Below are 14437 nucleotides of genomic sequence, written 5' to 3' on the forward strand. Positions count from 1 at the left end.
TGTTGTGAAAGTGCTGCACTCAATATGCCAGCAAATTTGCACAACTCAGCAGTGGTCACAGGACTGGAAAAGGTCAGTTTTCATTCCAATCCCAAAGAAAGGCAATGCCGAAGAATGCTCAAACTACCACACAATTGCACTCATCTCACACTCTAGTAAAGTAATGCTCAAAATTCTTCAAGCCAGGCTTCAGCAGTACGTGAACCGTGAACTTCCAGATGTTCAAGGTGGTTTTAGAAAAGGCAGAGGAACCAGAGATCAAATTGCCAACATCCGCTGGATCATGGAAAAAGCAAGAGAGTTCCAGAAAAACATCTATTTCTGCTTTATTGGCTATGCCAAAGCCTTTGACTGTGTGGATCACAATAAACTGTGGAAAATTCTTCAAGAGATGGGAATACAGACCACCTGACCTGCCTCTTGAGAAATCTATATGCAGGTCAGGAAGCAGCAGTTAGAACTGGACATGGAAAAACAGACTGGTTCCAAATAGGAAAAGGAGTCCATCAAGGCTGTATATTGTCACCCTGCTTATTTAACTTCTATGCAGAGTACATCATGAGAAACGCTGGACTGGAAAAACACAAGCTGGAATCAAGATTTCCAGGAGAAATATCAATAACCTCAGCTATGCAGATGACACCACCCTTATGGCAGAAAGTGAAGAGGAACTCAAAAGCTGCCGGGGTCCAGCCCCGGTGGATCCAGGGTGATTCGAAGGTTGGGGGACGGAGTCAGCGTCTTTGGAAAAATACATATTTAATTACAGATATATAGAGAGATTAGAAACGGATAGTGTAGTGGAGAAAAGGAGGCTGAATCCAGATAAGAATTCAGCCAGAGAAACGGGAACAAGAAAGAAGCGACATGGGGGAATCAGTCTTTCTGGAAACTGATCCGATTTCTTTATTTTAGTGTTTGCTTATATACCTTTTGTTGCATATAGGGATGAATACAGAGTCACGCGGGGGTCAGCAGTCCTGACCTTTATCAAAATCAGGTGCTTCACATAAAAAGGTCTTAGGGATTTTATGATCCTTTCTTTCTGATAACAAAAAAACTTATTTTTTCCAAGGGTGTTTTTTCTTAAACCAGGCACCACCCTCCAAATAAAGTTACATTCCTATAGGGTGAGGGTGTAGTGAGTTACAGTCAAGAAAGGAATTTATTTAACCCAAGGTTAACAAGATTAATCTTAAAGGTTAATACTTATTTCTCCTATATGCTTAAAGGTTAATACTTATTTCTCCTATATGCTAGTTATATTCATTATAAAGGCAGGGAATATGGAGATTTAGCAGCAAACATCAGCCCAACAAATGAAAATCTTTTCACCAATGTTCCCCTTAAGATCTATTTAGTCTTAAGATAGTGATAAAGTTACATTTTTACATAGCAAGAACACAGTGACTTATAACAAAGCACAGTGATCTATTACAAAAGAGAAAATCCATTAACTCAAAAAGTCTAGTATTGCTAACCTTAAAAACTACTACATTTCCTTTTCTGTATTCCAAATACATTGATTAATATATTCCCAGGTGCCTAAGGATATGGAGGCCTGGCAGCAATCATTGACTCAACAAGAAGAAAAAGCCCTATACTAATTAAGACTCTCAAAATACTCCAAAACTCTCTGTGCTGTTTATGGTTAAGAGGTAGTAAACAGTCATGTGCATAGTGGCAGGAGTATGGATAATCCTATCACACAAGCTAGTCTGTCAGCAGAGAGGTTTGACCTGAGACATCCTTGTCCCCCCCAGGGGAGGGAATTAGCAGCAATTATTGACACAACAAATGAAAAACCCTTCACCAATATAATTCCTAACCAACCCACTACACTAATAATTTCTAACTCCCCAAAATAATTTGCCGTTAGTAAGTCTGAAACATCTTGTGCCTCTCAGGTTGGGAGGCTGTAAACAATCACATGTGGCCGGACGAACCTATACAGGTGGGCTAGATAACCTTCAGAGGGGTCCGTAAGCTGAAACACTCTTGTCATGCCCAGGAATTTTTATTGACTTGGAGCTGCACGTTTACTCCTTCTCCAAGAGAAACGGTTATGGGGAGAGCCCCCCATAAAGTCAGAGGTGTAGGTGAGAGCATAAAACAGACTCTGGTTTTGGGGTTAGATGCTCGGGAACAGGGGGTTTCCTGAGGCTTGGTCATGCCTTTGCATATGCCAAGCCTCCTTCCTCATGACCTTTGCCATGGGAGGAGTTCCTCATGCTGACTTCCGGCAAAAAGCCTCTTGATGAAAGTGAAAGAGGAGAGTGAAAAAGTTGGCTTAAAGCTCAACATTCAGAAAACTAAGATGATGGCATCCGGTTCCATCAGTTCATGGGAAATAGATGGGGAAACAGTGGAAACAGTGTCAGACTTTATTTTGGGGGGCTCCAAAATCACTGCAGAATGTGACTGCAGCCATGAAATTAAAATATGCTTACTCTTTGGAAGAAAAGTTATGACCAACCTAGATAGCATATTCAAGAGCAGAGACATTACTTTGCTGACTAAGGTCCATCTAGTTAAGGCTATTGTTTTTCCAGTAGTCATGTATGGATGTGAGAGTTTTACTGTGAAGAAGGCTGAACACCGAAGAATGGATGCTATTGATCTGTGGTGTTGGAGAAGACTCTTGAGAGTCCCTTGGACTGCAAGGAGATCCAATCAGTCCATTCTGAAGGAGATCAGCCCTGGGATTTCTTTGGAAAGAATGATGCTGAAGCTGAAACTCCAGTACTTTGGCCACCTCATGCAAAGAGTTGACTCGTTGGAAAAGACTGTGATGCTGGGAGGGATTGGGGCAGGAGGAGAAGGGGACAACAGAGGATAAGATGGCTGGATGGCATCACCGACTCGATGGACTTGAATCTGAGCGAACTCCGGGAGTTGGTGATGGACAGGGAGGCCTGGTGTGGTGCGATTCATGGGGTCACAAAGAGTCGGACATGACTGAGCGACTGAACTGAACTGAACTGATTCTTTGTAAATCTAGAAACATTTGACTTAACGTTTCTGAAGTTTTCATTAACTTAGGCATGTGGAATCACTACAGATGTTTAATAAAAGTTTATGATACTTATAAGTTTTATTCTTTCCTTAATTTTAGTCCAAGAGAAAGACAGATGTTCAAATTCTAATAGATTGATTCTGTATAGGAAGAATATAGGTCATGGAGAGCTTTGGAAGGCACATGACTATTCTTTTTATACAAATTTTACACAACTTCTGGTTTTAGAAAAGACTAGACCCCTGTCTTAAATGGTGATCTGTACAAAAAGGTGTTTATTTATCAAATACATTAAAGCATATTTTCTGACCTCATTGTTTTATTTCATAAACCAACGTCTGTCCATTTTAACTTTCACCATTTTCACATGATTACTTTTTCATGTAATGAAGTGAAAGGCTCTCAGTCATGTCTAACTCTTTGTGCCCCATGGACTATATAGTCTATGGAATTCTCCAGGCCAGAGTACTGAAGTCTGTAGCCTTTTCCTTGTCCAGGGAATCTTCCCAACCCAGGGGTTGAACCCAGGTCTCCTGCATTGCAGGTGGATTCTTTACCAGCTGAGCCGCAAGGCAAGCCCAGGAATACTGAAGTAGGTAGTCTATCCCTTCTCTATTGGATCTTCCCAACCCAGGAACCAAACTGGGGTCTCCTGTATTACAGGTGGATTCTTCACCAGCTGAGTTATGAGAGAAGCCCTTCTTTTTCATAGTGCTCTTTTATCAATTTGCCTGGAGGCAGTCATACTGGTCAACTCATTTCAACTATAGTAGAATGTATTACTTGTGATTTGTGAGTGCTTTTGAAACCAGAATTTAAGAGAAACTGCCGTCACATATTAGAATATCAGCAGTGTTAATAAGTATCCTATCCAAGTTGAAAACCAGTTTGGTAGTCTCCAGGGCCAGGGAACTTTGTTATAATCATGGATTTGTGTTAGCATTATTATACAATGACATTGTTTTTCTTTAATAATAAAGATTTTTAAAAAGGGCTTCACTCCATTTTTAATATGTTTTTATGTATGTATATTAGAGAAGGAAATGGCAACCCACTCCAGTATTCTTACCTGGAGAATCCCATGGACAGCAGGCACACAGCACACATATATAATGAAATTGTTTTCCTTTAATAATAAAGATTTAAAAACCTCCTTAACATAAGTTGGAGTGTATAGTGCTGAGGATCAAGAATATATAGCAAACTGAGAAAAATCTCTTAGTATTTCAGTATGAAGGTAGTCCTTTGGCATAAATTCCTAACATAATTTTTCATTATTATTACTTTAAACATCCTATTTCTTAGGATCTTGTGTACCAGTTAATGTAGCAGAGATGCTTTTTCATATTTTAAAGGCTGTTTATAAAATGAGGACTATAGTGTTTAATAGATTGTTGAAAGAGCTGCGAATAGTGTTTTCATCTGTATTGACTTTATGTACAAGTATCACGATTTCCTAAGGGAAACTATCTTTTTAATCAGTACTGGCCCTCTTAACATTCGCTCACTTAAATATAGGCAGTATTACATGTGTTTTTATGATACTTATTAGGGATCCATGAAATTGCTTTGGACATGTTACATGCATTGTTGTTTCTCTTAAAGGAATGTTTGTGCTTTTCTGTATGTGTGGTCATTCTATGCCTATGGTCACATGTTCCTATGTACATTTTCATATATTCTAAACATATACCTGCGTTTTGTATTTATAGAAACCATGGCTAATGCTGGAAGGTAAAGATAAATGTATGAAATAATATTTTTTTCTTTATGTAGGCAGTGTTCTGAATGTGACCAGGCAGGGAGCAGTGACATGGAAGCAGAGATGGCCATGGAAACCTTACCAGATGGGACCAAACGGTCAAGGAGGCAGATTAAGGAACCAGTGAAATTTGTTCCACAGGATATGCCTCCAGAACCCAAGAAGATTCCAATAAGAAACACGGTAATTGACTCCCTAGTAGTCATAATAACCCTTACAAAACTCTGAGGTCAAAATTTAAAGGGAGAGAAAGACAAAGGGCAAGCATATACTCAGTAGTCAATGAAAGAAATATATTGCTTTTGGTTTTTCGTTTCTTAATATATTGCTTTTGGTTTTTCTTTTCTTTACTGTTTTATATTGTGAAATAATACTATACCAGTTACACATGAGAATGTATAGTTTACATATTCAATGCAAAGCACAATAATAAAGATCCATTGTATTCACATTGTATTCACAAACCCACTTTAAAGATAGAACATTACTAAAACCTATAAAGTCACCTTTGAATCCCTCAGGACTCACTTCACCATCCATTTAGTCTAGAGATAACCTCCTTTCTCAAGTTTGTGTTTCTTATTCATTCCATTTTTTGTATGTATTTATGTATATATATTGGAGAAGGAAGTGGCAACCCACTCCAGTATTCTTGCCTGGGAAATCCCATGGACAAAGGAGCCTGGCGGGCTACAGTGTGGTGGGGTCACAAGGGTCAGGCTCGACCTAATGACTAAACTACCACCATCGTGTATGTATATATTCATAAGTAATACATAGTTTTGCACAGTTTGAATTGTGCATAAATTGAGTCAAAATTTTTTTCCCATTATTTGATACTTTGACCAACTTTACCTTGATTTGATTCATACATGCTGATCTGTGTAATTGTAGCTAATTTATTTTCACCAGTATGTCATTTTTTATTGAAAATAGATCGTTTTCAGTTCAGTTCAGTCGCTCAGTCATGTTCAACTCTTTGCGACCTCATGAACTGCAGCATGCCAGGCCTCCCTGTCCGTCACCAACTCCCGGAGCCGACCCAAACTCATGTCCGTTGAGTTGGTGATGCCATCCAACCATCTCATCCTCTGTCATCCCTATCTCCTCCTGCCCTCAATCTTTCCCAGCATCAGGGTCTTTTCAAATGAGTCAGTTCTCTGCATCAGGTGGCCAAAGTATTGGAATTTCAGCTTCAACATTAGTCCTTCCAGTGAACACCGAGGACTGATCTCCTTCAGAATGGATTGGTTGGATCTCCTTGTAGTCCAAGGGACTCTCAAGAGTCTTCTCCAACACCACAGTTCAAAAGCATCAATTCTTCGGTGCTCAGCTTTCTTCACAGTCCAACTCTCACATCCATACATGACCACTGGAAAAACCATAGCCTTAACTAGACAGACCTTTGTTGGCAAAGTAAGAGTTTGGCAGTTTTGTTTCCATTTTTTTACATCATAGTTTTATTTATTTATGTTTAGCTGTGCTGAGTCTTTATTGTTATGTGGGCTTGTCTCTAGTTGTGGCAAGCAGGGGCTACTCTCTAGTAGTGGTGTGAGGGTTTCTCATTCTGATGGCTTTTCTGTTGCAGAGCACATGCACTAGAGTGCCTGGGCTTCAGTTGTTGCCTGGGCTTGTGGTTCCCAGGCTCTAGAGAGTAGACTCAATAGCTGTGATGCACAAGCTAGGTGCTCCATGGAGTGTGGGATCTTCCCAGTTGAAGGACCGAATCTGTGTCTCCTGAGCCACCAGGGAAGCCCTCCATCTTTTCGTTTTTATAAACAACTTCACTTTAAATATTATTCTAAATTTCTTCTGCAGCTTGGTAACAAGGAGTTAGGGTATATAAAAAAGCATGGATTTGCTTAGTTACAGGATATTGGCATCTTCAGTTTTGCTGCATAAGTGCAATATTTTCCAAACCAGGTTACACTTATACCAGCAATTAGTAATGTTACTTTTTCTAACAAACTTGGTTTGTCTTGTGTTATATTGCTTTCCAGTGTGATATGTGTAAATAGTAGAGAGTCATTTTATTTGCACTTCTCTCAATACTTAGTTGACTTAGAGCATTTATATATTCTTGGTTGGTTGTATGTACAAATCTTATTCAGCTTTTCTATCAGGTTGTTAACCTATTGTTATAAAAAATTCTCTCAGGTCAGAGTTTTAAAAATTTTTTCCAGAAAACATTTATGTTAGTTATTACCAGGTGCCTGGGAGCTCTACCGGCCTAAGGCCATTTTAATAAAAGTTTGTCCTGTGTGTCTCTTCCACTACATGAATATCGTTAATTTCTACTCCAAAGCTATGAGCAATGGCTTGCAGGTATGAATTCTTAGGGGAGACATTTTTCATTTCCTTACCTTGAGCCAAGGCAGGCACATTTTACAAATCTGCCTGTCCCTATTGAATTGAATTGAAGTTGCTCAGTCGTGTCCGACTCTTTGCGACCCCATGGACTGCAGCCTACCAGCCTCCTCCGTCCATGGGATTTTCCAGGTAATAGTACTGGAGTGGATTGCCATTTCCTTCTCCAGTGGATCTTCCTGACCCAGGAATTGAACCCAGGTCTTCCGCTTTGTAGACAGACGCTTTACTGTCTGAGCCACCAGGGAGGGAGATGTAAATATACTTTTAGGGATAGCTGTCAAATTCATCTGTTTTGTTATCTGTTTGGCTTTAGTCTTAATTTTTTCTTTCCCTTACAGTAACAGTTTTCTGAAAAGTTTTTTTTTTTTTTAATCTGTAGTATCCATCTATATTATAATCACTTAAAAGATTTTAAAGAGAAATAACCTAGATTATTTCATTCAGTTTTGTGTTATGGACTCATTTGAAATTGATGAAGTGAATCTGGGAATTGTTATCTTTTGGATAATTGAAATATTTAGTTTTGGGTGCTCTAAATTGATCAACTTGAAATAGTTTTTCTTATAATTTCCACTAGTTTAAAACATTTTTTAGATTTCGCAAATATATTTTATTTACAGATGACCTAGAGATAATTTTATTTCTTTAAATAAGCCTGTTTATTTCTATTTCTAAAATATTCTTCTGTGACTCTTTGATGCTGTTATCTGCAGCTGTTCTTAAGATCTTAGAGAAAAAGCTGTTATTACTTCTTATGTCTGTGTTTGCATAGATTATCTTCTTAGGAAACATTTTTTCTAGTTTCTTTATTATTTAAAGAAATCTTTAGGAATGATATTACCATTAACTTTGGAGTTATCATATAGAGGGAAATTTTGTGCCTATTATAGTGATATTTGTGTGTCCATATTTCAGTGTTACATAAGTTAACAAGATTCCATTTTTTTCTAATTTACCTGTCTGCTTTTTAGCCTAGAATTATAAGAAAGTTTTTAAGTTTTCCAGTTTAGTCCAGTGCCTTTCATCAAATTCTTTGTCTCTGGTTTCTTTGTGTAAAAGTTCATTTTACAGTAGTCATGTTATTCTGTCAAAATTTTGAAGAAAATTTTACCCTTGTGACATAGAAGATTCATGACAGACCTTAAACTTCAGTTTCTCGTTTCAAAATAGTCTCTCACTCAGTAAAACAGTTCAGAAGATCATTTGTTCTCTAAGTTTCCATTTCGGTTAAATTTATTATGTTCCATTGGATTATAGTGATAGCACAATTTTTAGAAAAGTAGTTTGGGGTTCTTTCATGCTAGTGAAATGATTTCATCATCTTTCAGAAATCCATATTGTGGGGTGTATGAATTGATATTCTGTTAGAATGATTTTATTAAAAAAAAAAAAAAAGACTTTACAGTACAATTAAGTAGACAGAACTTTAATCTCTTATTTTGAAGTCTGTCTCTGTGGAATTGTCCAAGAACCATCGAAAATAAAAAATGATCAGAGCTCCTATAGATTGAAGTTCCATTTTTATTGATTAGTTTCCTTATCCTCTGTTACTAATTTCTCTCCTTTTATAATTTATAAACATACTTTATATCTTTATGTTTAAAAATAGCATCATGGTAGTAAGGGAGTAAAAGGGAGAAGGAAGACATTCATGTGTTGGAATGTTTGAGTAAATACTAGTGTGTTCCTGGTAATAATTTAATGTCTTTTTATCTATACTGCTAACAAATCCAACTACTTTATTATTTCATATTTCTTCCTATTATTTGACCTTTGTCTGTTTTACTTCAGAACATTTTTCAAAGGTAGGTAAGTCAGAAGTGGATGTGAGTATGTTTACTCTTACATAAAATAGTTTAATAGTAATAATACCTAACATTTTCTGAGGATTGATCATATACCAGACACTGTAGTAATCCTCCATCCTACTCCCCCTTAAAAAAATTAATATTTAGGTATTATAACTTCTGTATTACTCAGGCACAGAAACCTTCAGTAATTTACCTGTGATCTTACAGATAGTAAGAAGAATCGGAATTGAACCCAGATAGCTGAATTAAGAAGTAGTGTCTTTCCTGAGGTCTGTAGAAAAGCATTTAGTTGTGGTACAAATTAAATAGTTGTGAAAACATTTGATCATTAGATAACGTAGTTGGGAATGTGATGCTCTCAATGGCACCAGAATGGCCATGTGTCTTTCCACAGCGTAGTATTACCTGTGAGCAGCCAGACACATAGCCACTTTCTGACTCTCAAAACTGAGTTCATTCACATTAAATATTCCATTTAACACTGTTTTCCTTTGTACTTTCAATTGGGTGTGAACTGTTTTCCTTTTCAAGCTTGTGCAAGAGTGTTGGCAACCCTCTTGTCAATCACAGTATAATGCTGGAAAAGTTAATAAAACATTTGAGGATTATTTTACCTTCAGGAAATTGATATTTTAAAAAATCAGAAAGAAAAGAAAAAGTTAGAAGCAGCAAATCAATAGGTATACTGATGGCATGTGTATGTGTGAGCTACCAATATATGTTTATTTTACTGTTCTCTATTTTGGTTTGTATTTTTTCTACCACATTGAGGACTGTGAAACCTGCTGTGGGAAAAAAGAAGTATTGAGTGAAGTTGGAGAAGTTCATGATGGTTTTTTTTACATTTTTTTCCTTTCCCAGCTAGTTATCCCAGATTCACCTAAAACATTTGGCTTATTGCATCTCAACTTTTTTGATTAAGCAATGAATATCCTTTTGATTTGTTCACTTGGTTTGATCACTGTTAAGAAACATGAGCCCATAGACTCAATCTTTGTGCTCCAATGCCTCTTTTGTGCAAAACAAACCTACTGCTGGAAAAATGGCATCCACTTTTTCCTGCTGACAGGCAGTTGCCATTTATCATGACCAAAGGGTGCAACAGGGAGTAGAACACTTCGTTAAACCTTGCTTTATTTTTATTATTTGGATACTTCCTTAATAAGAATATATAGAAATCTGAAAGGATATATCATGTTTTGAGACAGTAGATTTAATAAGATCTAGATGCTTTTCAAAGCAAGTAGTCTCAGTACTATTTTTTCTATTAGAAATATTTTCTACCCAAAGATCATAAAAAGATTAACCAGAAAAGTTACTTGAAAAAAATTATAGCTTTAAAGATTTAGTGTTTCATTTTTTTAAATGGGTTAAAAAAGGTATTTGTATAAGAATGAAGATAGTATACCTTCAGAAAATATCCTTCCTGTAAAACATGGAGATTCTGTTTTGTATTTTAATGTTATCTCATATTTAATTGCTAAATTATCAGTGTTTCTGAAATTTATCATTCTGAAAGTTAGAATAATTTTAAAATTGAGTTTTAACTATAAATGTAATGTGAATAGTTTTTTTTTGTTGTAAGAAGTTTAAAAATCCAAAGTCTGTTATAACTCTTTTCCTAGCATTCCCTTTCTCCAACCCAATTCACATGCCTTGAATCTATCTTTATTAGAAGAGTATGTATTCTGAACTTTGATTATTTGACATTTCTATAGGTGTATCTGTCAGGAACAAGAAAGAAAATGATGAATGAGTCATACAGAAAAGTAGTTTGGAGATGGTTCAAGACACATAGCATATAATTCAAGTATTAATGAATAAAACAGGAATGATCTGATTTTATAAAATTCTTCACATATGGTTTCCTGCTCCAGAGATAAGACTTTGTAACAAATACCTCTTCCATTGGCTCATAAATATCCCATTTCCAGTATTTCAGTGTCTTAGTAACCATTGTTCTCTTTTATTACTGGGTACAAATAGGAGGAGTAAGTTTAAAGAAGGAAGAGGGTTGAAAAGCATAGTTTAATAAGCTTTACCTATTCTTTAGTATGTATTTAATATTTATTCATTTGTCATAGCTATTCTATGAATTAGTTACTAATATCATTGCCAAATGAGAAACTGAGGCAGAGAGTTTAAGTTACCTATCTAAGGACATACAGCTTCAAAGTGGTAGAACCAAGAATCAGATTTAACTACTAGGTCCTGAGCCCTTTAATCACTTTATTAGGCTGCCTTTCTAGACAAGATCCTTTCCTGGACTTTCTTGGGCTAGAATCATAGGACCCTCATGCTTCCAGCAGCTTAGTAACTAAGGATTTGGTCTGGAGAATGGAAAGCATTCTATAAAGAATTTGGCCTTATACCACAGTTGAAGACCTGAATGTCAAGAAAAGATCACCATACGTTGAAGGAGCTCTGCTGAACATCAGAGAGACTGTCAGTGAAATTATCCTGAAGCACTGAGCAGAGGGTAGGAGCTGACATTAGATCAGAGAACTTTGGTGAAGACCTCAGCCTGAACATCACTGGTAGTAAGTGGGTAGAAAAGTGAGTATTTGTGGGAAGGTCTGCAAAACCTGTCAGGACTATGAAGTGGGAGCTGATGTAAAGGTCGACAAGGCTGCAGCATCTGAAAAAACCAAGCACCTGAGCTGTGTTACTTCTTGAGAAAAACTGGCCTTCACTTACCTGCTTCAAATATGAGGTTCTGTCATAAAACTGTACAGACCAGGAGATTGTGGGAAATGTGGTTTCCAGCCTTAGACCGCATAAACAAGGTGGTGGTAGTGTTGGTGGTGTGTCTGCCGGATTGACCACAGACGATCTCGCATAATAACCTAGTGCAGCTTAGTGTAGTGATACTTCGCATGTGCTGCGTGCCATAAAAAGTAACACTTCCAGACTCCTTCCCCCACCCCACTCCTGACTCCCTTTTCTTTGCACCTTTAAATGTAAAATGACCATACTTCATATATTGTTTTCCCTTTGATTCTTATATTACATAAGACAATGTAATAACTTTCAACTATGACTTTTTATTATAGTACTTTCTTTTTACTAATTGCAAATAGTTTCATTTTCCTTCTTCCACCTTTCCAATTTGTTTCTCTGTCATTGACCCAGAACAACTTGTAATACTGTTGACCTTGTGGGTTGCTGTTTTACTGATACGTGACACATTTACTTTCAATCCTTTGGACTGCAAGAAGATCCAACCAGTCCATCCTAAAGGAGATCAGTCCTGGGTGTTCATTGGAAGGACTGATGTTGAAGCTGAAACTCCAATACTTTGGCCACCTAATGTGAAGAGCTGACTCATTTGAAAAGACCCTGATGCTGGGAAAGATTGAGGGCAGGAGGAGAAGGGGACAACAGAGGATGAGATGGTTGGATGGCATCACCGACTCAATGGACATGGGTTTGGGTGGATGGTCTATCCACCACCGGGAGTTGGTGATAGACAGGGAGGCCTGGCATGCTGCGGTTCATGGGGTTGCAAAGAGTCGGACACTACTGAGCAACTGAACTGAACTAATCAGACAGACTGTTTTACGATTTAATAATATTCTAGTTTTAACACTTAAGTGCTTTTTCACACCTTTAGAGATCCCAGTAATTCTGTAGTTATTTCATCTTCTCTGATTTTGCTTATTTTCAGCTTTATCTCGCATCATGTAGAGGGTAGATAGTGACTTGTAATGCATGCAACACAATTTTCCGCTTCAGTGGTTTGATCTTTAATTAATTTTGTCCTCTTGGGTAAGCTTTCAGAGTGCAGTAAAGATGAACTTTTGTTTGTAGTGTATAAGAACATGAATTGATGTTACATTTTCTTCACAGTTGTCAAAATTGTAGGGAATTACCTTTTACGTGAGTGCTTTGGTCATATTTGTTCCTGAGTTGAGTAGTTCTTTATATTAAGCAGTAAAAATTGGCTACATGGATATCTAGGTCTTTCCATGTTCTGTGGTCTTTGTGACTCCTTGTCCTACTCTTGAACCATGATCAGATTAATATTTTCAACGTATATCCATTGAGCAACTAATGAGGTAAGGCACTGGGCAATAGATGCTGAATAGAACACTAAAATGAAGACATGGTCTGTATCCTCAAAGAACTATGCTGATAGAAAGTTGACCCTCAAATAATGTGACATTTTATAAATTAGAAGGTAAAGTGTCTATATGAGGGGGACATTAAATTACACTAGCAGATAACGTGCTAACTGAAGTGGAAGAGGAAAGACAGAAGATTGAGATAAGCAACAAAGACGACAACTTGACTATTATTGCTGTCAATAGTAGGAAAGTATTCTACTGGCTGAGAAAGTCCTTATTTTCCACTGCTGAAAACCTTGCTATTAAAGAAGTTGAATTTTTTAAAGTAACAGCAAGCTGAACACGTGTAAAAGGTTTGGATACTTTAGTGTAAAATTTAGTGTAAAAATTTTGAACCATATACAGTTATCATTTAACACCTGTGTCTTGTCTTTCTTACATGTTTTTATGAGCATCTTGATGGCTGGCAACAACTCCTAGCATTAATAACTGCAAAATTTTAAATAAGTTAATTGGATCAAATCTTAATAGCTTATGTTAGTACAGATGTACTTATCAGCTTAAATTATTGATGATTAATGAGTTAAAGCACCATCAGCAAAAGGTCTCGTAATATTTCAGTTATTTTTTCATATAAATAGATATGAACATTTTTTTAGGATAGCTCATTTCTCTTTAAATTATTCCTGTGTTAAGGACATTTTGATCATTAGTATACTGATTGAAGAGGTTTTGGGTTTTTTTTTAACTTAAATAACTTTCTTATATTTATTTAGTTGAAAATATTTTATATTTTGATATGACTTATAATTATGCTTGAGAAAATAACCAACCATTGTAACTGTAACAGTATTTTCTACTCTAGGACCATTTCTTTGTAGCATTATTTCCTTTAAAAGATAAATGGTACAAAATCAAATTCTTGAGTGTTTTAAATAGCCTCGAAACCTATAAGATAGCATGGTATGTGGTGGAAAGTTCCTGGGCTAGCACAGATTAGAATTTTAGTCCATGCTCTGCCAGTAACCCTTTGTGTGACCTTGAATAAGTAATTTACTTATCTTGTTTGCACTCAGTATCCTCATTTATAAAATAGATGATCTGCAATCTTTTCTAGAACCAAAAGTCTCTTTCTGAATTTCACAATTGTATTTATTTTCTATCCCTAAGACTGTTTATGGGAGGGTTAAAATATACACATTGAAAGATGGTAACGATAACCCTGTATGCAAGACAGCAAAAGAGACACAGATGTATAGAATAGTCTTATGGACTCTGTGGCAGAGGGCAAGGGTGGGATGATTTAAGAGAATGGCATTGAAACATGTATAATATCATATGTGACACGAATCACCAGTACAAGTTCGATGCATGAGACAGGATGCTCGGGGCTGGTGCACTGGGCTGACCC

The 14437-nt window shown here is 36.7% G+C and overlaps 1 protein-coding gene across 16 annotated transcripts in view; it reads left to right on the forward strand.

Moving 5' to 3' along the window:
• PHF14 (PHD finger protein 14) overlaps positions 1 to 14437 on the forward strand; it is a 194940-nt gene that overhangs the window by 64989 nt on the left and 115514 nt on the right. For all 16 annotated transcript variants that reach the window (XR_009600334.1, XR_006059599.2, XR_006059600.2 and 13 more), the window contains exon 14: positions 4793 to 4961. Coding sequence is in view for 10 of the 16 variants with exons in the window: in XM_042248412.2 (XP_042104346.1) it covers positions 4793 to 4961 (169 nt within the window). In the remaining 6 variants the exon portion in view is untranslated. The remainder of the gene's footprint in view (positions 1 to 4792; positions 4962 to 14437) is intronic.

This window comes from Ovis aries, chromosome 4 (genome assembly GCF_016772045.2).
Source record: "Ovis aries strain OAR_USU_Benz2616 breed Rambouillet chromosome 4, ARS-UI_Ramb_v3.0, whole genome shotgun sequence".
Classification (NCBI taxonomy): Eukaryota; Metazoa; Chordata; class Mammalia; order Artiodactyla; family Bovidae; genus Ovis; species Ovis aries.